Here is a 26,427-nt window from a genome sequence, read left to right as displayed (position 1 = left end):
AGTACATAGTACATAGATTCTTTCACGTCCATCTTATAGAAACAGCACTTCTAATTGTACAGGTGCCTTTCCTAGCACATACTCGAGCCATTACACTGAAGTTAAAATGTTTATCAAGAGGAGTATTGTTTAAATGGAGGTGACTAAATAATGCTGTTGTGGAAAAGGATCTGAGTATCCTTGGCCTTCAAACACAACTGCTCAGTATGTACAGAAGTAGTCTGGTCCTCAAAACAATCCCCTCATTCTCATTCCCACCCCCACTTACCTCCCTGGAAGCTTTTCTCTCTCGCATGCCATCAACTGCACCCTGATTGTTCTACCAGCATGACTCTAGGGGACAGATGGGGTAGATAGATTCCGTAGACTGAGTGGATGTTTTCCCACACCAAAGGCACCAGAAATAGCGGCCATGCTTTCACAATGTGGGATTGCCCGTTTACAACCGAAATGAGGAAGATTTCTCCTCTCTGATAGTCATGTGAAGAGTGAATCATTGTCCATCTCTCTCGTGATTAAATTCTGATTTTGTCAATGAAAGAGTAAAGGGCCATGGAGGACAGATTGGCCATGACTTTAGCTAATGGAAGGCAGGTTTGAGGAGCTAATTGGTCTCCTCTTGCTTCGTTTTTCTATAATCCAACCCAATCTCAAATTGTGGGTTTATAAATTACAGAGGATCTTTGCAGACCAACTCTGGTATCCATATGTGCCACCACACATGGACTATCATGCAAATTCTGTTCTCTCCATGATCTGGCAATGTTAGAGAAAGTGCTGAAAAGATTTTAGGATTATAACAAAACCAAGACATTGTGAGTATTGTAAGATCTTTTCCTCAGAAAAAAGGCCAAGGGTGACCACATAAAGGTTATGAAAGGGTTTTCACTTGTGGGGGAGACGAGGGACAAAACCAATAGGAAAGGCCAAAGGAACTAATGAACAAAATGGTGGTGAGATGTGGGACCCTCAGCCACAATCTAGTTAAAGGGGAGCTGGAAAAATGACATGGTGAGAAGCAGAGTATGGAAAAACATTATATTTTATAAACAATACTAGCACTTATGAGATAGGCTGAATTGCTTCTATAGTGTATGTTCTTCTATGTATATTTCAAACTCAAACTAGGTTTAGTGCTGCACACAAAGAGGATAGGCGGAAGGCAATAATCCGCGGCGAAGCAGTACAGAAGGACATCGTCAACATCGAAAGACCAAGACGACCTCTGCTACTCCAACCCACTGCCAGGGCAATGGAACTTTATGGCCAAGTTAAGACTCTAACTTGTTTAACAACACTGAACTGAAAGGGTGCAAGAAGTCAGAGATGTGGCGACTGCCTCAGTGTAATCCACTATATTACACTCTTGTATTAAGTGTGATTGTGCTTATGTATAGTAAGACTTTTACTGAACTGTATACAAAAAATGTTTCACTGTACCTAGGTACATGAGACAATAACGTATCATTGATTGGACATTGGCGTCAAATATATAAGGATCATGGTGTTTGTTACAGTCACGCTCTTACCTGTAGGAGAACACAGCGATGGTAAATCAGCCAGGATAGAAACAGTGACAGCAACGAGCTGCGCACTTTCCTCAGTAAACGGGGATGTCTTTTGAAGAAAGTGACTAGGAGAGTCGGTCACTTTAGGGTTCAGTTGTGGAAGATGTCGTACCAGGATGAACATGAGCAGCTCCAAGGCGGCAAACACAATGGATCTACCGGGAATCAAGCCTCCGCTCTTGCCTCCTTCCCCCAAGGCAGTTAGCGAGTCCTCCTCAGCAACATCATCCTCTACTGTAAGACAACCATAATCATTTGAAATGAAGCACCCCCAGCAAAATTAAAGCTAATGGCTTCCTCACAGAATGGAAGCTGGGAAACTGTTCACTGTAGAAGGAGAGAGGTAGGGAGACTCAGAGGGTCAGTTTCAGGATGAAGGGCAACTTTCTGAGATTGAAATGGGGAGAAAGGCTGCACAATTTTAAAATTGCTATGTGAAAACTGTAGATGGTTGTACAATAAATTCAAGACAGAGTTGGATATTTTTTTTAGACATAATGGGAATCATGAACGATGTATGTATGATGGGAAATTGGAGAAGACCAAGCACATTAATATTGAAAGACAGAGCAAGTTTGAAAAGCAATATACAGCAACTATTCTTTATGAATCATAACTTAAGAGTCAGAACATGCTAAAAAAGTTAAAAAGTACAAATTTAGTTTATTAATGGTCAGAAATACACAATTTAATTCTGTCCAAATTCGCTAATGAGAAAAAGACCTTCAACTTCACCAGATGGGTCTCTATGCTTCTCCTCATCAAGTACATGAAATGTGACAACATCCTGATAGCCATTTTTCCAGTAGTACAATCAGAAAATTCAGTGGATTGCATCTGTAGTTTCCCAATACAGGTCCACAGCAAAGATTAATTTCCATAGTTGGAGCACTGCACATAACAGTCACCATACAGCTTCCACACAACATACTGTCGCATTTGACTTGTATAAAACAGCAGAAACAACTTGCAGTCCAACTTACCATGAGCTTTTTTCACCAGCCCTTGAAGGTGATCCTGAGCAGCTCGAATTGTCTGCTGTACAACCATTGTCACTTGTCTTTGAACAGAGGGAGGCCCACATGTCAGCAGAAGGCGGTGCAATACATTAAAAAGCTCAACCATAAGCATCTGTAATAAAATATACTATTTTAATAAAGCAAAGAAGCTACAATGATGCAGCTACAATACAGAGAACTACATTCTACACTTTGTATCTTCCCCTTTGTTCTAGTCTTGCCCTAGATTGTATTTATGTACAGTATTATCTGATCTGACTAAGCATGCAAAACAAAGCACTTCACTGTGTCTCAGTTTGCTGTTGGAGAACCTAGATTTGCTGTTGGAGAATAAAATAATTTTCTCATCTGAGCTATTATTAGATGCACAGCACTCGCATTGTGGGCTCTCTTTCTTTCGAAGCAGTCACTGAGCACGATGTATCAGAATATTTTCAGCACCAGCCAAGGTTCACTTTGCTCCCGCCTCAAAAGGCTGTATGCTCAAGTCACCTTCTAGCCATCTGAGCCAAATTCTAGGCCAACACCCCACCACAATACCTACTGTGGCGCCATCAGAGTGGTAGACTTGCAAATGCCAATTTAAACCAAAGCTTTCTGCCCTCTCATATGACCATATAACAATTACAGCAAGGAAACAGGCCATCTCGGTCCTTCTAGTCCGTGCCGAACACTTATTCTCGCCTAGTCCCATCTACCTGCACGCAGGCCATAACCCTCCATTCCTTTCCCGTCCATATACCTATCCAATTTATTTTTAAATGATAAAATCGAACCTGCCTCCACCACTTCCACTGGAAGCTCATTCCATACAGCTACCACTCTCTGAGTAAAGAAGTTCTCCCTCATGTTACCCCTAAACTTTTGTCCCTTAATTCTCAAATCATGTCCTCTTGTTTGAATCTTCCCTATTCTCAATGGAAAAAGCATATCCACGTCAACCCTTGTCTATCCCTCTCATAATTTTAAAGACCTCTATCAAGTCCCCCCTTAACCTTCTGCGCGCCAAAGAATAAAGACTTCATGTGAACACAAGGTCCCACAATGCTATTTCAAAGTAGCTCAGGACCGTTCTCCTGGTGTCCTGACCAACACTGTTCCTCAATCAATATCTCAAAAGTATGCATTGATCATTTATCTCATTGCTCTTTGTGGTACCTTGTTATGTGAAAATTGGCCAGCACATTCCCCATTACAGTCAAGACACTTCTAATGTTAACATTAAATGACTCGTGTTTTGGACTGTCTCAGGGATATGATAAGTGCGATATAAGCACAAGCTTTTCCTTTCTTTCGGTGGTTTGTTTAATTATTCATTGGTCTGCTTGATAATTTTGTTGCTGGTAAATCTATTTAAATCAGAGTCAAAGCACAGAGGCCCTTCGGCCCACCGTGTGCATGCCGACCATCAAGCACTCATATCCCATTTACCAGTATGAGGTCTGTAGCCTTCTATGGCTTGGCGATTCATGTGCTTGAGTAAATACTTTTGAAATGCTGATCCCTTCTGCTCCTCGTGTCACTGGCTTGTTCCTGGCCAGTGATTAAGAATAAGAAAATGGAACAGCCCAGTCCCGATATTCTATTTGCAACTAGATACCTAATAATCTAACAATGAGCAAGTCTTTCATCAGAAAATAGTTTCACAGTTTAAATTTAACTAACTATAAAGTATTAAATAATGATTGAACTGGGTTTTCAATCATTATGAACTTGTACTTTTCTCTCTGTAACACTGACACGTCTTCATCTCGCATTTTATAATTTATACATGGCCAAGAAGGTGTTCGAGAACTGGAAGATGCATTTGGAGACAGTTCTCAAGTCATAAGGAATTAGGATTGTATTGCCAATTTTATCTTGACACTTGACTTACAGTGCCCTCCATTATGTTTGGGACAAAGACCCATCATTTATTTATTTGCTTCTGTACTCCACAATTTGAGATTTGTAATAGAAAAAAATCACATGTGGTTAAAGTGCAGATTGTCAGATTTTAATAAAAGCCATTTTTATACATTTTGATTTTACCATGTAGAAATTACAACAGTGTTTATACATTGTCCTCCCATTTCAGGGCACTGTAATGTTTGGGACAAATCAAAGTCATTTAAATGAAAGTAGTCATGTTTAGTATTTTGTTGCATATCCTTTACATGCAACGACTGCTTGAAGTCTGTGATTCATGAACATCACCAGTTGCTGGGTGCCTTCTCTGGGGATGCTCTGCCTGGCCTGTATTACAGCCATCTTTAGCTTATGCTTGTTTTGGGGGCTAGTCCCCTTCAGTTTTCTCTTCAGCATATAAAAGGCATGCTCAATTGGGTTCAGATCAGGTGATTGACTTGGCCACTCAAGAATTGACCATTTTTTAGCTTTGAAAAACTCCTTTGTTGCTTTAGCAGTTTGTTTGGGATCATTGTCTTGCTGTAGATTGAACTGCCAGCCAATGAGTTTTGAGGCATTTGTTTGAACTTGAACAGATAGGATTTGTCTATACACCTCAGAATTCATTATGCTACGACCATCAGCAGTTGTATCATCAATGAAGATAAGTGAGCCAGTACCTTCAGCAGCCATACATGCCCAGGCCATAACACCCCCACCAGTGTTTCACAGATGAGGTGGTATGCTTTGGATCTTGGGCAGTTCCTTCTCTCCTCCATACTTTGCTCTTGCTATCACTCTGATATCAGTTAATCTTCTCATCTGTCCACAAGACCTTTTTCCAGAACTGTGGTTGCTCTTTTAAGTACTTCTTGGCAAACTGTAACCTGGCCATCCAATTTTTGCGGCTAACCAGTGGTTTACATCTTGCAGTGTAGCCTCTGTATTTCTGTTCGTGAAGTCTTCTGCGGACAGTGGTCATTGACAAAAACACACCTGACTCCTGAAGAGTGTTTCTGATCTGTCGGGCAGGTGTTTGGGGATTTTTCTTGATTATAGATTGAATTCTTCTGTCATCAGCTGTGGAGGTCTATCTTGTTTATCAGTCTTATAATGGCTTCTTTGACTTTCATTGGCACAACTTTGGTCCTCATGTTGATAAACAGCAATAAAAGTTTCCAAAGGTGATGGAAAGACTGGAGGAAAGACTAGGTGTTGAGAGATCTCTGCATTAAGGAGGCATTTAAACACACCTGAGCAATTACAAAGACCTGTGAAGCCATGTGTCCCGAACATTATGGTGCCCTGAAATGGGGGGGGGGGGGGGGGGGGGGGGGGGCTATGTATAAACACTGCTGTAATTTCCACATGGTCAAACCAAAATGCATAAAAATACCCTTTAATAAAATCTGACAATGTGCACTTTAACCACATGTGATATTTTCTATTACAAATCTCAAAGTGTAGAGTACAGAGGCAAATAAATAAATGATGGGTCTTTGTCCCAAACATTATGGAGGGCACTGTATTTTCTAGTTTTTGTTTTCATGTACATTAACAGAAACTAATCAGCAGCATGAATTATATTCTGCCAGGGTTAATTATCTGCTGTTTTAGCAGCAGTTAGCTTCATGAAGCCTTGCAACTTTTGAAAATTCCATCTCGCCAGGATGATCTGTTGCTGTCCTCTGCCATTTAGGCTCCAAGAACCAGAATTTCTATCCCAAATTCTTTTCTTTGCCTCTCCTATTGGATTTCCATCTAAAATTGCCTCTTAAACCAAGCTTTAAGTCACCTTCCTGTTATTGTCCAATTGCAAATTCAATAATAACTACAATTAGAGAGCTTAACTCCTAATATAGTGAAAGCAAACAGTGGTGAAAACATAAAAAGATGGTTTTGAACCATTATATATCATACTCCATTTTGTTATGCATATGTTATCTCTGGCTGGAAGGTATCCATGTTTGTTTTCCTTAGTTATGGAATATAGACAAGAATGACGAGATTGAATTCTTTCCACATCAGCTTCAATCTAAATGCACAATTGACTTCTTGGTCTCAGTCCAGATCCCAGTGAACATAGGTTATGACAACATTAAACTGCACTACACTTCAGTAAACCATGGTCTTATCCAGTATTGCAGACACAACGTTTAAGGAATTAACATTACTTGGCATATAACTATCATACCCGATCTTCTCCAATGTACGCTATTGCACAAGGGGAGTCCAGTAAAGTGCTGAGAGCCTTCAGGCAAGATGTAACATGTTCCAAGGGGTTCTCTGGCCGTGGAGAACACAGGAACTCAATGCTAATACCTGAAATCACAAGGCCCAAATTATTTTTATATTTTCTTAAATTACAAATTGACTTTGTACACATTTATCCACATACGTGCAGAACAGGTGATTTTTCTCTTCTTAACCTTCACTTTAAACTTATCAACAGTTACGGTGGCGCAGCAGTAGTTGCTGCCTTACAGTGTTTGCAGCGCCGGAGACCTGGGTTCGATCCCGACAACGGGTGCTGTCTGTACAGAGTTTGTACGTTCTCCCCGTGACTACGTGGGTTTTCTCTGACATCTTCGGTTTCAGTCCCACACTCCAAAGACGTACAGGTATGTGGGTTAATTGGCGTGGTGTATGTGTAAATTGTCCCTGGTGTGTGTAGGATCGTATATATGTGCAGGGATCGCTGGTCGGCGCAGACTCAGTGGGCCGAAGGACCTGTTACCGTGCTGTATCTCTAAACTCAACTGAACAGTCTGAATTTTAATTGCAATTAGACATTATGTAATTTGCTTTCTGCAGAAGGGATAACTCCTGCGCTCATTTTATTCCTTTGTCACATTCAGTTTTTGGATTGCTAGAAATGGGAATTAAAATCAAAAACATTGGAAACACTCAAAAGTTCATGCAGCATCTGTGGAAAGAGAAACAGTTCATGTTTCAGGTCGAAGATTCTTTGCCAGGACTGAACGTGAGATTTAATGTCCAAAATTATGAAAGCATTTGATTAAATCTACAGGAAGATGACAGGTTCAAGATAATTGGCAAACGATCTGGCGGAGAGACGAATTATTTCAAAACCTCACTTGTTGCGGTAAAGAATGTACTGCCTGAAAAGATAAATTAAATGGAGTCAATAGAATTTTGAAAAAGGAATTCTGGAGTATGGTGTACAATTTTGGTCGCCTAATTATAGGAAGGATGTCAACAAAATAGAGAGAGTACAGAGGAGATTTACTAGAATGTTGCCTGGGTTTCAGCAGCTAAGTTACAGAGAAAGGTTGAACAAGTTAGGTCTTTATTCTTTGGAGCGCAGAAGGTTAAGGGGGGACTTGATAAAGGTCTTTAAAATGATGAGAGGGATAGACAGAGTTGACGTGGATAAGCTTTTCCCATTGAGAGTAGGGAAGATTCAAACAAGAGGACATGACCTGAGAATTAAGGGACAGAAGTTTAGGGGTAACATGAGGGGGAACTTCTTTACTCAGAGAGTGGTAGCTGTGTGGAATGAGCTTCCAGTGGAAGTGGTGGAGGCAGGTTCGATTTTATCATTTAAAAATAAATTGGATAGGTATATGGACGGGAAAGGAATGGAGGGTTATGGTCTGAGTGCAGGTAGATGGGACTAGGGGAGAATAAGTGTTCGGCACGGACTAGAAGGGCCGAGATGGCCTGTTTCCGTGCTGTAATTGTTATATGGTTATATGGAATTGGATCTGTGCTCACAGGGAAAATATTTACGAGTTTAAGAGAAGAAAATTAGGAGTGGGGCTAATTAGAAAGCCCCTTCGTAGAGATTGTGATGACATGACCAACCAAATGACTTCCTTCTATGCTATCTGGTTCAATGATGCATGTGATTAGACTGACAAAATAAACCGTCAGTGATAGTTTGAATCATTCTGCCTATCCTTGCTTACCAAAAATAAGATGGAGGCGGTCTGTGTTGATCTCCTGCAGTGTTTTGGTCGAACCGCCGGATGTCTGGTTGAGTATGGTGCCTGTTTGGTTTTTCTGCCCACTGGGAACTGCAGGCTCGTATGCAATAGTGAACCCAGTACTGTTCAACCAAAGTACCACCGCATGTAGGATTGGAGCCCAGGAGGTGCGGTAATGGAGCCTGGCACTGTCGATTGTTTCTGGAGTATAAAATGCTCCTCCTGTAACAAGGCAGCACCATTAAACAACACATGCAAAGATATTCAAACTATTTACATTTCTATAATTGCCTTCAAATTAGTCTAAAATAACTTCACAACGACATTAAACACCGTTTGACATCAAACCATTTTAGAAGATGGATCAACAAAACCTTGGTTAATGAAGTAAGCATTAGAGAGAGTACAATGGGAAACCAGGATATGAGGCAGTGGTATCAAGCAAGTGATTTTGAGTGTTTATAGCACTCAGGAAGCTGAAGGGACAGCCTTTAATTATGAAATGAGAACTACATTTTTGCAATTATTCACAATTGGTGATTTATGCACATTATTTACTAGTACTTTGAGATATTTTCTACAGGTAAGAAGGTAATGAAAAAAGAGCAAGGAACTGTGTGCCTATGCTTGTTCTTCCTAAGAACCAGCACAGGCACAAAACATCTTCCTGTATGCTGTATTATTTCACGAATTAAGCTTCAACTTCCAACTCACAGCTACCTCTTGAATGTTGTCTAGAAATATTGTATTTAAGAAGGAACTGCAGATGCTGGAAAACCGATGGTACACAAAAAAGCTGGAGAAACTCAGTGGGTGCAGCAGCATCTATGGAGCGAAGGAAAAAGGCAACGTTTCGGGCCGAAACGTTGCCTTTTTCCTTCACTCCATAGATGCTGCTGCACCCGCTGAGTTTCTCCAGCTTTTTTGTGTACCTTAGAAATATTGTATGTTAAGTTTCATCCCACTCTCAAGGGATCAAAACCAAATTCACAATACGATTTTCGTCAAATTTCTGTTGCTGTAAAATAATTGTTAGAAAACTTGAAAATCATTTTTGTTTATGGAAATAAAGCCTAATATTACTGCGCCTTCAAAAATTGCTGGATTACACGGTAATCAAAGGATATGTTGAAATCAGGTTTCCAAATCTCACTGATCCAGATTTACTTGAATCAGATGGATTGGCAGGAATTTCACAGCAGTAGGTTTCCCATCAGGAGTTAATCACGATTCAGCAGTCAGCTATCTCAACTCTGAATCTGAAGATTGGGGCTCCTGTTTCAATCCAGAGATCTGAACAGAAAAGTCAAGACTAATTTGGTGCAGTAGAGAGAGGAGTAGGAGTGCTGTACAGTAAGAATGCAGTCTTTCAGGAGAGACCTATGAGAGTGCCAACTCTGCACCCAGGTTCAGATCCACCATTACAACACTAATTTAAACACTTTCACTTATAAAGAACCCCTGGCCTTGCGGGAAACCATAGTGCATCATCAGCAAAACATTTCAAACTATAGCCCCAATCAACATACAACAAATTCCCAAAGAACACCACTGTAATGATGACCAGTTAAGATGTTTTTCATGATGTTGGCTGAGGAAAATATCCAGTTATGCACTGGGAATAATTCACTCTCTTCTACAAAGCAATACTGTAGATTTATAACATCCACCTGTGAGAGTAAACTGGGTCTCCTGAAAGGATCCGAGTATAGGAGCAGGGAGGTTCTACTGCAGTTGTACAGGGTCTTGGTGAGACCACACCTGGAGTATTGCGTACAGTTTTGGTCTCCTAATCTGAAGAAAGACATTCTTGCCATAGAGGGAGTACAGAGAAGGTTCACCAGACTGATTCCTGGGATGTCAGGACTTTCATATGAAGAAAGACTGGATAGACTCGGCTTGTGCTCGCTAGAATTTAGAAGATTGAGGGAGGATCTTATAGAAACGTACAAAATTCTTAAGGGTAGATGCAGGAAGATTGTTCCCGATGTTGGGGAAGTCCAGAACAAGGGGTCACAGTTTAAGGATAAGGGGGAAGTCTTTTAGGACCGAGATGAGAAAAACATTTTTCACACAGAGAGTAGTGAATCTGTGGAATTCTTTGCCACAGAAGGTAGTTGAGGCCAGTTCATTGGCTATATTTAAGAGGGAGTTAGATGTGGCCCTTGTGGCTAAGGGGATCAGGGGTTATGGAGAGAAGGCAGGTACGAGATACTGAGTTGGATGATCAGCCATGATCATATTGAATGGCGGTGCAGGCTCGAAGGGCTGAATGGCCTACTCCTGCACCTATTTTCTATGTTTCTATGTCTCAGGTTAAATTTTCACATAAAGGATGTCGTCTACAACAGTGCAGCAATCGATCAGCATTGCACTGGAACATCAGCTCGATTTTGTCAGTCAAATCTCTGGAAGGGAACTCAAATCTAAATCTTTGGCTTAGAGGTGCAGGGCGACCAACCGAGGCACAAATGACATATTTCAATAAAGAGGACGGCAGTTCAGCTCAGTATTCTGGCTAATCTTTATTCCTCAACGAACATCAGTGGAGAAGCTGATCCCATCATTTATTTCATCACCATTTGTGGCTGCTGCCTGTTAGGCTTCCTTCTTTAAAACATTTTTTTAAAAAACACTTAATTGGCTGTAACTTTATATATGTGCCTCTCATGATTTTGTATCTCTCCAAGTCCACCCCTCAATCTCCTACATTCAAGGGAAAAAATCCTGGCCTATCCTTACATTTCAAACCGTAAAATTCTGGGAACGTCCTGGTGAATCTTTTCTACACCCTTTCCAATTTAATGACATCTTTCCTATCACAGGGCAACCATGTGTACATCATGTGGTCTCCAAATACAGCCTCACCAACATTTTGTACAGCTGTAGCATGGTATCCCAACTCAATACCATTACTAACAAAGGCAATCATGCCAAACACCTTCACTACCGTGTCCACCTATGTCATCATTTGTAGATAGTGTACCTATAACCCCTCTCTGCTCTATGGCACTCTCCAGCGCCCTACATTTATTATGGACAATTAATGTATGAATTCTGCAATTCCATGAAAATCACTGGATAATATTACTGTGAGGTTAATAATGGAACAGTGCAAATCATCAACAATATTTGGCAATTCTTAACTGTCAGCATTTCTTCCTCTTGCCCTTTGCTGAGCATAGAACAGTGCAGCACAGGAACAGGCTCTTCGGCCCACAATATTTCTGCTGAACATGATGCCAAGTTAATCTCTTCTTGCACAAGATTAATTTCCCTCCATTTCTTGCATATCCATGTACCTATCTAAAAACTACTTAAACACCACTATTGATCATACTATCGTATCATATCCACCACCACCACTGGCAATGTGTTCCAGACACCCACCACACCCAAGAACTTGCCCCACATCTGTCCTTTAAACTTGTCCCCTCTGATCTTATAGCTACACCCTCCAGTATTTGAGATTTCCACCCTAGATAAAAGGTTCTGACTGTTTACCCTATCTATGCCTCTCAGAATTTTATATACTTTTAACAAGTATCCCCTGAACCTCAGACACTCCAGAGAATGCCATCCAAGTTTGCCCAACTTCCCCTTATAACTAATACCCTCCAAGGTGAACCTTTTCTGCACCCTCTCCATAACCGCTCTGTCCTTCCTGTAATGAGGTGACGAGATCAGCACACAATACTCTAAACACGGTCTAACTAAAGTTTTATAAAGTTGTCACATGATTTCCTGACTTTCGTACACAATGAATAGTAACATCAAGCTACAGACCAGCAATTATTTCAGCAATATCTGGTATATTTAACCTTCCTCTCCCAGAAGTAACAAGACCAAAAAAATCCACTACTTTCAGTTCATCGTTTTCGGAAAGGGAAATTCATTATAATTCTTTGAAAAGGTATGGTGTAAGAGATAATATGGACAGAATTGGCTGGGAACAAGGTAGGCCTTAGTGAATCTTTATCTGCTTGACACGTTATAATGTGTGGCAAGACACAGGGATCAGTGTGGAGGCTACTTGTAATTTATATAAACGACTAAGATGAAGGCTGCAACAGCCTGTTGCTAAATTTGCTGATGATGCGAAGGGTAGATAGGAAAGTAAGTTGTGAAGACAGGAGGTGGCTACAAAGGGATATCAATGTCATAAATGAGTGGGTAAAGATCTGGCAAATACAGTGTAATGTTTTATATTGTTCATTTTGGCAGAGAAAAAATAAATGGGCCTCAAATCTAAATGGTGACGGCAGAGCTCTGAGATGCAGAGGGAGTAGGGTGTTTTGGTGCAGAATTCACAAAAGGCAAGTACATTGTAGTTATGTTTCAGTAATATGGAGCATTATTGAGACCACATCTGTCTACTATGTCTGGTGAATGTCTCCTTACCCAAGAAGGATATAAACTCATTTGAAGAAGTTCTGAGGAGGTGTACGGAATGGCTTTGCTGCCTTATTACCAAAGGTTGAACAGGGTGGGCTTACATCCACTGGAGCTTCGAGCTGAGAAGTGACTTGATTGAAACATACAACATCCCAAGAGCTCTCGACAGTGTAAATATAGGATGTTTCCTCTTGCGAGAAAATTTGGAACTTGGGTCACTGTTTAAAAGGGATTACCCATTAAAGAATGGGGGGAAATGTTTTTTCAGAGTCATGAGCCTTTGGAACAAAAGGCTGTGGAGGACAAGGCAATTGATATTTTTAAGGTAGAGATAGATAGATTCTTGATTAGTATGGGGTTATGGGGAGAAGGCAGAAGAGGGAAAGATAGATCAGCCATGATTGAATGGCAGAGTAGACTTGATGGGCCGAATGGCCTAATTCTGCTCCTATCACTTTTGAGCACTCTTCCTTAAAGACCAGTGGAAGCAGAGTATTTGAATATTTCGTTGAAACGGCAGAGGTAGAGTGATTGATAAACAAGAGTGAAAGATTACCACAGGTAGATAGCAATGCAAAGTTCAGATCAGCTAATAACTTTGTTGAATGGCAGAGAAGAATCCAGGGCTGGGAGGCCACTTCTGCTCCTAATTTGTTTACTCGTATGCGCATTGACTTTCCACTGTTAAATCATGTCCACCCACATTCCGGATACATATTCGAAATTCCACAGATTGCGACACCAGCTTCTGAAACTGGGATGAATAACTGGTTTTCTGTTGATACACCACAAGTCGTTTTGGAAAACCCCTCCATGGCAATCATGATTTCCGAGCAATTGATTGGTGCACAGGTTAAACAACAACATTGAGAGCAATTATGATTGACATTGTTATCGTTCTGAAATATCAGATTCATTGAAGTTTAACACTGACTGCTTGCTACTGTGTTGCAAAACTAGGCCAGGTATAAATGAGATAAAAATACACCACCTTCTCATTATGCTAATCAAACTGATGACCTAGAACTATCTTCAACTGAATAAAAAGTTGGTGACTAAAAGCAGCCATATTGTCTGTTCAAGGTAGTAAAACTTGGCAAGACATTTCCCAGTAGGAAATTGCAACAGTGTTGGATATGTTACCAACAAACAGCTGTTAAGACAGGTAATTGGAAATCTTGGTCAAAGCAGTGCTTCTTTTAATAAGGCATTTACAAAAATACAGGGAATCAGGCTGAGAGCATGTGATGTGAGTACATATAGATGTGAGTACATAACAGTGACAGGAGATGTACAAGAGGCTGGAACTGAAGAAGCTCAGAGACCATAAAGGCTTGCAGAGCTGGAGGAAGCTAGATAGGGAGAGGTCCACATTTAAAATCAAATGCTGCAATAGAGCTTTTTTTGCAGGGATTCAGGGGCAAATCCAGGCTGGAGTCCAATCTACAGTCAACCGGACACTAAGTATGAAGGAGAATGCTGAAAGCAAATCTAAGACTCTTCAGAACCAGACTAGAGCTCAAGGAATACCTTACCCTCAGATGGCAACTGGCTCGCAAATTCCGATGGCAGAGTTAACAAGGCGTAGTCCTTTAGTGCAGCAAGCCAGAGACGGCTGAGAATAGGCAGCTCTGGCTGAACTAGCGTGATCAAACTATCTGGAGGGAGCTCGTCCACTGCGCCAAAATCATCATCCTCTTCCTTACTCTTCACAGGTTTCACCGGCTTGGTCTCTGCTTCTTTTTTGGTTTTCATAGCAACAATGTAGACCTAGACAAAGGGAAGACACATTAGATTAAGTAACACATGAAACGGGGTTCCCCAGGCAGCTTTTAATTTATACTTGACATGTCAATCCTTGAGGTGTAGACAGAACTGGCATAAGCGACTCTCCTGAGTTAAACCTTATTATAAATATATAGGCCTGGGGAAAAGGCAAGGAGAGTGGATTGTGACAGATAATTCTGATTTTATGTAGAGTGGATTGTTACAGACGAATATTGAGGAGAGCAGATTATTATAGAGGAACCTTATGGAGAGAGGATTGTTACAGAGGAATCTTATGTTGAGGAGAGTAGATTATTATAGAGGAACCTTAAGGGGAGTGGATTATTACAGAGGAATCTTATTTCCCAGAGAATAATCTCAATTTTCCAGAAACAAACTGCATTAAAAGGGATTAAAAGGGCTACTAATCTATTATTAGAATGCCAGGGACACTCACTGATGCTGTCACTTTTTAAGTAGTCTCACAGGACCAAGGATTGCTTGCTTTGCCTGTAGTTCCGAGTTCCCATGCGGAATCTGCAGATGTTCAAGTTCAAGTTCGTGAGTTTATTGTCATGCTGTAGATGTGCTACAGGTGTCGCGTGGGTGGGTAGTTTGGAACACTGTACATTCATTTCAACTGTCTGCACAAGCATGCTCTGTGCATCCATCACAAAGACACACTGTTTTCAGAGACCTCCTCCATTTCCTCAATGCTCCTCCTCCATTTTGAGTTGTCATGACCCGGAATTCCCATAAATTAAGGAGAATGTTCACTCTGTAGATTAACACTACTCCAGTAAGAAGCTGGTTAGAGGCAGACTGAGAATCAACACAGAATACTGTCTAGCTCGGCTCCAAGGCTGTGGTGCCAGAATTACAGACAGCATGGTACTGCGTAGCTGATGTAGTGTGGTATCAAATTTATAAGGACAGACAAATTTGAGAAGGATTCGTCTATAATCTATTTTGGTTTATCTAGTTGAAGGTTCTGATGAGATAAAATAAAAAAAGACTATGTATAGTGGTAGATTTCCTACATTTTTCTTTAAGAGTCAATGGATTGGAATGGGCCGGGAGAGCAGAGGGTGACTGAGGATGGATGAGACAAGGGGATGATGGGTGGGTTTAGCGCAAAGGGGGGCAGAGTGAAAGTGCCGAGGATAGGGTGTATGTGTCATGAAGGAAACAACAGAACTATGCAGTTGTTGTAGAGATCTATTTATTCATTATGAACCATAAATTACTGCTGCCTCCCATCAATAGATGGATTGCCACAGCAAAGAACCCCATCATTGCAGGAATTACTATCATAAAGAATAAAACCAGTGCGGCACTTTCACTAGAGTGAACATCCCAGTAAGCTTTGAGCACTTATACCGAGGCTGCAGTGAAGAACACTTTAAGACGACATTGTGTGCAGTAACAAAATTATCCAGAATCCGGCTCTCAATGCATACCCATTCTCACCAAAACCAAATGATTGATGCATTACTGTGTGGATGATCAGCCATGATCACATTGAATGGTGGTGCTGGCTCGAAGAGCCAAATGGCCTACCACTGCACCTACTGTCTATTGTCTAAAATACTTCCCCTCAACAGGAGGGGAGGGGGAGGGGGGGGGGGGGGGGGGGGGTTGTCATACAGCAGAGCTGCAGCAGGGCTAAACCCAGAATCTGTCACTGATTGTTCAAGAAGAAACTGCAGATGCTGGAAAATCGAAGGTACACAAAAAAATGCTGGAGAAATTCAGCGGGTGCAGCAGCAGCAAACGTTACCTATTTCCTTCGCTCCATAGATGCTGCTGCACCCGCTGAGTTTCTCCAGCATTTTTTTGTGTACCATCTGTCACTGATTGTTGGGAAGGAAAGGTCCAAATGTAATTATGAACGTTTTAGCATAATCCCCCTCTTCCCTTGCAAGCTTACCTCTGCCCAAGCTTTCAGCACAGCCAGCTTCTCCATTGTGGTAGCACTCTCGCTGTACAATTGGCTCAAGGAGCCTTTTCCAGATTGCATCTTGTCCAAAGAAGATACCAACAGGTTGTGAACCCTGCGCAGATCATTCAAGTCACTGACTACACCACTTCCAATCCAGGTGCTGCAAACCTGCAAAAGATAACAACCAGTTACTTTTCATGCAAAGATAAAAACATAGTTTATCTTTTTCTTATAGTTTATAGTTTCTCAAGTTCATAGTTTATCTTATCTCCCTCCACAGATGCTGTCTGAGCCGCTGGGCTCCTCTAGCACTTTGATTTTTGTACACCATCCATTTTGTTAGGCTGGTTGTCGCAGGATTTTATTGCAGTGACAATAAAGGAGTAGAAACATAGAAAATAGGTGCAGGAGGAGGCCATTCGGCCCTTCGAGCCAGCACCGCCATTCATTGTGATCATGGCTGATCGTCCCCTATCAATAACCCGTGCCTGCCTTCTCCCCATAACCATTGACTCCTCTATCCCCTAGACCTCTATCTAACTCTCTCTTAAATACATCCAGTGACTTGCCTCCACTGCCCTCTGTGGCAGAGAACTCCATAAATTCACAACTCTCTGGGTGAAAACGTTTTTTCTCACCTCAGTCTTAAATGACCTCCCCTTTATTCTAAGACTGTGGCCCCTGGTTCTGGACTCTCCCAACATTGGGAACATTTTTCCTGCATCTAGCTTGTCCAGTCCTTTTATAATTTTATATGTTTCTATAAGATGCCCCCTCATCCTTCTAAACTCCAGTGAATACAAGCCTAGTCTTTTCAATCTTTCCTCATATGACAGTCCCACCATCTCGTGAATCTCGTGAACCTACGCTGCACTGCCTCAATCACAAGGATGTCCTTCCTCAAATTAGGAGACCAAAACTGTACACAATACTCTAGATGATAGTTGTGAAACCTTTCCCTCCATTCCTCCAAGAAATATACAAGAATGAACAGATGGTTTCCCCTTGCATCTGCTGCCCTAGTCTTCCTTGACAGCAGAGGTTGTGGGTTTGGGAGGTGTTGGGAAAGAAGTCTTGGCAAGTTACTGCAGAATTTTTTGTGGGTGGTACATGGAGGAACAAAACATTTCATGGTGGATGGACTGCCAATCAAGAGGTTGTTTTGTCCTCAATAGAGTCGAGCTTCTTGCCTGTCATTTGGGTTCCATTCATCCAGGCAAGTGGAAATTAATCCATCGCACTACTGGCTTGTGAGGAAAATCTTTGTAGTGTCAGGAGATGAATCAGTGGCTGCATAATCCCTGTGATTAACCCACACTTGTAACTATGGTATTTATGTATGTGGATAGTCCAGGTAAGTTGCTGGTTAATGATAACCACCACCAGCACCACCTCAAATGATACACAATTCAAAATTAAATGTTGCTGGGAATGTTCAACCTACTCCTCCCAAAGGCCAAGGATACTGGAGGTTTTCAAATAGCTAAATGTGTTGGGGTTTTTTCATTCAAGGTTTCAGAAATTTTCAGGAAATAATTTAATAAATTTCACTGTGACATAGTGGCGCAGTGGTAGAGTTGCTACCTTTCAGTGCCAGAGACCCGGGTTCAATCCTGATTATGGGTGCTGTCTGTACGGAGTTTGTTAGTTCTCCCAGTGACCTCGCAGGTTTTCTCCGTCCGGTGCTCCGGTTTCCTCACACATTCCAAAGACATGCTGTCTTTTTGGGTTAATTGGTTTCTGTAAATTGTCCCTTGTGTGTGTATGTGTAACATAGAACTAGTGTACGAGTGATCGTTGGTAAGCCGAAGGGCCTGTTTCTCTAAAACTCACTGTATCTCTCACTGTATCTCTAAAACAAAAACTAAAAATTGAGAAAAATTAGAATAAGTGAAGGTAAAAGTGCAACAAAATAACTAAGCCAACTCAAGAGACTGAATGACCTTGATTTGTTTTCAAGGCCGAGTGGTGGTGCTATCGAGTGTGGCAGCCTCGCCTGCAACTGTTTGTCTTTTTATCCTTTTTTTAATTTTTAGTCTGTCAAAAAGTTTAGCTTTGGAGGTCTTTTAGTCTTTTTCATGTGGGGGGGGGGAAGGGGGTGGGGGGGGGGGACACTGTTTTTCAGTCACTACCCGGTCGAGGATGCGTCTTACCTCCGAGCCACATCTTCGCCCCCCTCCTCGCAGCCTACCATCTGGATTGACGCGGCCTTTCCTGCCGGAGACCGGCGAGAGCTTCAGCTTCAGCAGCGGCACAGCACTGAAGTACCATTGCGGAGCAGGCAATGCCTTACCGGGGTGGCTGTGTTGGAAGCTCTGGAGTGCTGGAACTGCTGACTTTAACATCGTGGAGCTGTGGTCTGCGGAGCTTCCAGCAGCGGGCGGTGCTGACTTAAACATCGCGGAGCCCTGGGATCTTTTGCCGAGGTCGCCAGTGTTGGAGCTCCGCCCAGCACGCCTGTGGACTTCGGGAACCGCAGTCTCTGGTAGGAAGCGGCTGATTCGGAACTGCAAGCCGCTGAGAGTGTTCTTCCGACGCCGGAGTTTCATCATCCGGCGAGAGGGCCTGAAACATCGGGCCGCCGTTGCGGTGACTGCGGAGGCCTCAATAGGCCCCGACCATGGGTGAACAAGAGGAAGTGGACTGAACTTTGTTGCCTTCCCTCACAGTGGAAAATGTTGATTCCGCTGTGGGGGATGTTTTTATGTTTTTATTTTTAATGTTAAATTCTATAGTGTTGTCTTTATCTTATTTGTGTGCTGCATGGTAACTCAAATTTCACTGCACCAATTGGTGTATGTGACAATAAATGTCCTTTGTCCTTTGACCTTGTCTTTGAAATGCAAGTGGAACATGTTTTCACTAAGAAAGAGATAAGTACATACGCATTGACCAACACTGACACAAGATATCTCAGATGTAATTGATGCCAATAAATAGGAGCCGAGGTACTAGATCCATTCCCGATATTGTAACATAAAAGTGCAAATATGCAGGCTGCCAACCACATAAACTGTTCCTTCCAGGAACCATTAACAGATAACACCATTTATTTATGAAAAGAAATACGTTAAATCAGTGCCTGAAAACCACATGGAAGCCATTACGTTTCCGTGAGGACCTACCGAGCAAATGATCAGTTCATTTGCAGTAGAGATCACTAGGGTAACTGCTCACCTGGCAGGCTTTGGCCGTGATGTCTGATGGTGTATCTTGGGAAAAAGCTGGCCTCAAGGCTGCTCCAACCTAAATTGGGACAAAATAAGTAACGATGTTGAACATGTCATTTGATAAGCATTAGCAGAATAACATCTCCTGGAAGTCATTCAACGTCAAGTCAAAGGCAGGCAGTATCGGCACTATCAAGAGCACCATACATTCTCTGTATCCTCTGATGCAGCACATGCAAGAGCTGGTTTGCTAAGTAACAAACAGACCCATCATCTTTTTGATGATCCTACACATAGTGCCCTCCATAATGTTTGGGACAAAGACCCATCATTTATTTATTTGCCTCTGTACTCCACAATTTGAGATTTGTAATAGAAAAAAATCACATGTGGTTAAAGTGCACATTGTCAGATTTTAATAAAAGCCATTTTTATACATTTTGGTTTCACCATGTAGAAATTACAGCAGTGTTTATACATACTCCCCCCATTTCAGGGCACCATAATGTTTGGGACACAGCAATGTCATGTAAATGAAAGTAGTCATGTTTAGTATTTTGTTGCATATCCTTTGCATGCAATGACTGCTTGAAGTCTGCGATTCATGGACATCACCAGTTGCTGGGTGTCTTCTCTGGTGATACTCTGCCAGGCCTGTATTGTAGCCATCTTTAGCTTATGCTTGTTTTGGAGGCTAGTCCCCTTCAGTTTTCTCTTCAGCATATAAAAAGCATGCTCAATTGGGTACAGATTGGGTGATTGACGGCCACTCACGAATTGACCAATTTTTAGCTTTGAAAAACTCCTTTGTTGCTTTAGCAGTATGTTTGGGATCATTGTCTTGCTGTAGAATGAACAGCCGGCCAATGAGTTTTGAGGCATTTGTTTGAACTTGAGCAGATAGGATGTGTCTATACACTTCAGAATTCATTATGCTACTACCATCAGCAGTTGTATCATCAATGAAGATAAGTGAGCCAGTACCTTCAGCAGCCATACATGCCCAGGCCATGACACCCCCACCACCGTGTTTCACAGATGAGGTGGTATGCTTTGGATCTTGGGCAGTTCCTTCTCACCTCCATACTTTGCTCTTGCCATCACTATGATGTAAATTAATCTTCGTCTCATCTGTCTACAAGACCTTTTTTCCAGAACTGTAGTTGCTCTTTTAAGTACTTCTTGGCAAACTGTAGTCTGGCCATTTTATTTTTGCGGCTAACCAGTGGTTTGCACCTTGCAGTGTAGCCTCTGTATTTCTGTTCATAAAGTCTTCTGCGGAGAGTGGTGCAAACCCATAATCCAATATTGATGTTATTTCATATTATGCAAAGATTTGATTGTGCTCCTCTCAGCTCATTGTGGTGTTCTTTATCAGCAATAGCCAAGTTTGAAACGTGAGGTTCAAATGAAACCATGCAGAAAGACTAAGTTGCAACTTTGCGAGGGTTTATGGTTGATGCAGAATTTTACTGGTAGTCAATAGACAAGTGATAACATTGCAGCAAATCTCCAGTTTATATTCATAGAGGGTGAAGTTACAGTATGCACAAAACTTTACCCTCTATGAACATAAACTGGAGATTTGCTGCGATTTTATCAACATAATGATACACATAATAACAAAGGAATGATAAAATACAAGTAAGGCATTCAGATCAACCCATCCAAATTGCCCCATAATCTCTGCAAATTGAAAATAATGGATCTCTTATTTATCAAAAGAGTCATAAATCCCATAAATAGTTTGGCAAAACTAAATAGACAGAGGATGGAATATATCAAGAGTGCATCCATATAATTAAATGCATATTGTAAACATTTCCATTTTTTTAAATCCATTAGATAGAAAATGCAAACTTGCATGTGCTGGCGTTTCCACTAGTAAGAAGTTACAATAGCAATTGAAAAATTTGCATGGGCAGCTCCTACTCTCAATGTGGACACAAGAACTTGAAATTGCAGAAGTTTGGAGGAAGTTAACATAAACATCTCCACTTTTAAAAGTATGATACGTACGCTTTCTGGTAATGTGGACTTACGTTTGCCTGATATTGTTCCAAGATTACATGGCCTGGAAACTCGGGCTCTGGGACAGAAGCAAACTCCTTGATAATGTCCTCAAGTGCTTGAAGTCCAGCCATTCGTAACTGGTTGCTGTGGTCGGTGGCAGCCATGAAGGCCATGCGAATGAGGTCAGAAAGGTGCAACACCAACAGGTCACCTGTGTAAAGAGCAAAATACTGACTATCAGATAACACCAATGTCCTCCACATCCCTTTCTTCAATTCCCGTCTTCCAACATGCCTCTCTGCTCCGCATCAACTGCTACTTTAATCATTTCCTTTATTGATGGGAGTAGCTCAAATGTCTGTTCTGTACATTATAAACAACTTGCATTTATTTCTTATAACATGGGGATATACACTGATTTTGGAAAAAAAAAAACAAATGCTAAATAACTTTTTAAATAGTGAGCGATTGGGAGATGTTCATGTTCAAAGATTCCTTGTACAAAGTTATTAAAATTAACATTCAGGTGTTGCAAATGATTAGGAAGGTTAATCATATGATGGCCTTTATGGCTATACAGTTTAAGTACAGGAGTAAAGATGTCTTATTATAATTATAGAGGACCCCAGTCAAACCGATATCTGAAGTGTTGTGTACAATTTTGGTCTTATTACCAAAAAATAAATACATTTGCACCAGATAGAAAGCAGGAAAATGCGCTGTTTCCTGAGAAGGCTGGACAGTCATACAAAGAGAGAATAAGTAGACTAGATCTCTATTCATTAGAATCTGTAAGGATGAGACATGACCTCAATGGAACATTCAACATTCTTAGACTCAACAGGATAGACACAGAGAGGATGTTGCTCCTGGGTAATGAGTCGAGAACCTAGAGTCGCAGTCTCATAATAAGGGGCTCACAGTGCAATGATGAGAAATTCCTTCACAGACAAGAGTGTGGTGAATTTTTAAATTTGTACCCTGGAGGCTTAGTCTTAGTATTTTTATTTAAAGCAAAAATTGATAGATCTGCAGATATTTATAGGATCATGTGAATAGGGTAGGAAGATCAGTTTTGTTTACTGAATGGCAGAGTCAGTTTGAGGAGTCAAATCATTTCTCATGTCCTCTCGTGCTTGTGGTTGAACACCCCGAGATGCTTCACACGAGAGTCAAATAAAATGTAACGTCAAATGACATGTTGAAATTAAGTAGATGACTGAATCCAGCATCTGAAGTTTCAAAGCAAGAGGCAGAGAAGCTTAGAGAGGAAGTTCCAGAGTTTAGGACCTGGGTTGTTGAAGGTGCAGCCCGCAATGGTGCAGTGGTGAAAACTGTGCAAAGAAGTTGTAGGACTATGGGGTTGATGGTGGTGCCGAGATATGGAGGGGGGAGGGGGGGGGGGGGAGGTCAGGCACCAGAAAGATTTGAAAACAAGTGATTTTTAAAAATTGAGGCACATTGGACTCCATCACACGTCAGTGACTAAAAGGCCAAATGTTACCATGTGTTTGCAACAGTTTGACACGAACTTGGCTTTATACAAGATGGGACGCTGACAGGAGATCATGGAATTAATAGAAGGAACAAATGTGAACATGTGTGTGTGTGTGCGCAGTAAAGAATGTATAATTCCGGTTTTAAACATTGCCGTATGATGGCCAGCATGGCCATGTTGATGCAATGCCTTTGCCGAATTATTTGTGCTAGTCACCAGTCTGTGAAGGTACAATGTGGTGGGAAGGAATGGCTACCAAACAAGACTTACATTTGGGATTCTTCTGCTTCATGGCCCTGGCCTTGGCGAGATCGAAGTGTATGTTGTCCGTGGTCTCACACAGAAGGATGATCCGACAGAGACACTCCGAGGCAAACACGCGAGTGGCCCACCTCGGGGCAACGCAAGGCTTTGATTTTTCATCGTCTCCTGTGCCAGTGAACATAATCTCATCATCCATTTCATCTTTCTTCTCCCCATCTTCATCCCTTGTTGCCTCCAACAGACCTACAGCACCTGCATCTGTAGAGTTGTGAGAGAAAATCCCAAATTAAAATAGATTGAAGAGCTGAATATAGAATCCAGGACAACACGACTGTAAGCACTGACAGCACCTCAATAATGAGATATTACAGTGAGGTTCTAGTTGCCCCGTCAGGTGGGCAAGACATTTATCTCACGGCTCTATTTAATAAGCAAGGGAATTCTCTCCTGAGGCTCGGCTAATGTTCATCATTCAATGATCATCAATAAAATAGATAATATTGTTATTATCATTATGTTGGTTGGCAGATTATTGTGTGTAAATTGTTGAGCAAAGACTCCATATCTCTCCTCTGAAACCGTCAGCAAGTGGAGGAATTACCACTCAAGTGCACAAAAGCCAGACTCAACAGAGTTAGATCACGTCACGTGCATTAGATTTGTGTGTTAATGAGTGTTGACAATCTCTCTTTATAGTTAATGCACTCCAATGTTTACATTGCTTAAATATGTTGATGTGGCAGCTAAAAAGATTCTCTAGCTGTGCCCGAATCTAGAACAAGAGGACAGAAAGACAAACTGTTTTCAGGAGGATAACAGGCAACATGTCAAAACATAAAAAATGGAAATCTGGAATGCTCCCTGACAAAAAGCTGCTTAGATTGGCAGTCAACTGAAAATGTCAAAATGGATTGATAGATTTGTATTGGACAAGATTATTAAAGGTTATGGAATCAAGTAGATGAAGTTAAGATCAGCCTTTACTGAAGTGAAAAGTGGAACAGTTTCAAAGGGCTAATTATTGGAGGTTTCCAGTAATACTCTGCAAAAAAAAGCAAAGAATTAGGATTGCTAAATTATTTTGTTACCAATGACCACAGTTGACGTGTAAAACATGGAAGCGACCTTGGAAATAGAAACATCAATCTGTAAACACACTTTGGGACCATCAACACCCGAGATCAAGCCATGTTAACATACCAGTTCCTACAAAAGATGTATGTCCCGGAGTCAACTAAATTTATTATAGCTTTTTGTTGAGCAGTAGTGTGAACTAAGGTGAGTAGTTAACAAACATCGGGTAGAGACCATAGATGTCGGGAAGACCAACAATGCAGAAGGTTCGACAAGCCCCGACCTGGGGTCCGATCACTGGCGCGCGGGAGCTGAGATTCCCCCCGATGCGGGAGCTTGATCGCGCCAACGCGGAGGGCCCGACCGCCGGCTACGGGAGTAAGATCTCCCTGTCAACAGAAGGCTTGAGGCCCCCGACCGCAGGAGAACAAAGAAGAGAAGACACTTAACTTTTTTTCGCCTTCCATCACAGTGAGGAATGTGGAGGAGTCATTGTGGTGGATGTTTATGTTAAAATATATTTTGTGTGTTCTGTTGCTTTTTATTTGTATGACTGACTATGCAAATCAAATTCCTCATATGTTGCAAAACATACTTGGCTAATAAAGTACTATTGTATTGTACATGTCAGGAATGGATGTCAAAACAGGCTTAATGGTCGCAATAACCTCCTCCTGTTCCCATGTCCCTAATTCTCCCACTTGCATTGTGTATGCCATGCATGGCACCCTTGGCTGGATTGGCACTAGCAGGAGTGTTGGAGGGGAAGAGGCCAAGGAATAGAAACAAATCCAAAAATCAAGGGTTTTCTTTTTCGATGAACCACTCACCTGTTGATGCAGCCAGGACGCCTTTGCATAGCTTCAGCCAGTGGGAAAGCTTCTGAACTGCTAAGGACGAAAGCATGTGGCTCACAGTGTCATGGATGTCCGAACATAACTTGCGGTCAGTCTCACGGTCCAGCATGCCAAACAACACCCCTTCCAGGCCCGTTTCTGTGATATTCACATCTAAAGGAAGAAGACGCAGGTATTAGTCACATCACACTTATTACCAGGAAATTCCTGTTGAGCTGCTTTGTATCAGGTCTTTAAAACAGAGAGAGATAGGCTACCAAAGCAAACACAAGAACTATGCATGCACTGAATTCTACCTATTGAACGGGCATGGCTAGAATTCTAAGTTATTTTGATTGCATAATGTGGGAAACATTATTTCTACCAGCAGGGTCGGGTAATTATTAATCAAAACAGATAATTTTAATACGTGGCAAAACAACCAAATAGAAGATGTAGATAATTTCTTTAAGCAAAGATTTGTTATAACTTGTATTTCTCAGTCAAAAAGGTGGTCTGAAAAATAAAACAATTGTAGCTCTCTGGGAAAAGCAAGCGGGTGGGGTTAATTGCAAAATTCTGGCAAAGTGCAAGGTGGACCAAATGGCTTCAGTGGAAAAAAAAAAGCAAGTTCAGTGTGTTTTTTTGTCAAATCAAACTTTTAAAACATCCCCATGCTATTAGTGTTGACAATCTCCCATGAATGTTTTCAAAACACACTTTAGATTTTAGAATTGCTGTGAAGAGGTTAGGGCAGTATTGTAGGAAGGACGTGGAGGCTTTGGAGAGGGTGTCGGTTTACCAGAATGCTGCCTGGATTGATTAGCTATAAAGAGGGGTTGGACAAAAATGAACTGTTTTCTCCTGAGCATCAGAGGCTGCGGGGAGACTTGACAGAAGTATATAAAATTATGAAAGGCATAGACGGAGTAAACATTGAAAACCTTTTTCCCCAGGGTAGAAATGTCAAAGAATGGAGGGCATAGCTTTAAGGCGAGAAGGGAAAATTCAAAGGACTTTCCCTGTACATCCACTTGCAAGAAT

General features: G+C 41.5%; 1 protein-coding gene across 1 annotated transcript in view; it reads right to left on the bottom strand.

Annotated features, from left to right (window-relative positions):
- The window catches only part of heatr5b (HEAT repeat containing 5B), a 93,104-nt gene that overhangs the window by 10,385 nt on the left and 56,292 nt on the right, over nt 1-26,427 (bottom strand). Inside the window, exons 23-32 of the mRNA XM_033021795.1 lie at nt 25,378-25,557; nt 23,480-23,731; nt 21,741-21,922; nt 19,706-19,774; nt 16,517-16,696; nt 14,355-14,589; nt 8,407-8,646; nt 6,669-6,796; nt 2,552-2,699; nt 1,530-1,802 (exon numbers count right to left, since the gene is read on the bottom strand). Coding sequence (XP_032877686.1) covers nt 1,530-1,802; nt 2,552-2,699; nt 6,669-6,796; nt 8,407-8,646; nt 14,355-14,589; nt 16,517-16,696; nt 19,706-19,774; nt 21,741-21,922; nt 23,480-23,731; nt 25,378-25,557 — 1,887 coding nt within the window. The remainder of the gene's footprint in view (nt 1-1,529; nt 1,803-2,551; nt 2,700-6,668; nt 6,797-8,406; nt 8,647-14,354; nt 14,590-16,516; nt 16,697-19,705; nt 19,775-21,740; nt 21,923-23,479; nt 23,732-25,377; nt 25,558-26,427) is intronic.

The sequence above is a fragment of the Amblyraja radiata genome, chromosome 5 (assembly GCF_010909765.2).
Source record: "Amblyraja radiata isolate CabotCenter1 chromosome 5, sAmbRad1.1.pri, whole genome shotgun sequence".
In the NCBI taxonomy this organism is placed as follows: Eukaryota; Metazoa; Chordata; class Chondrichthyes; order Rajiformes; family Rajidae; genus Amblyraja; species Amblyraja radiata.
Note: the sequence above shows the minus strand (reverse complement) of the source record. Positions and strands in the feature narration are given on the sequence as shown.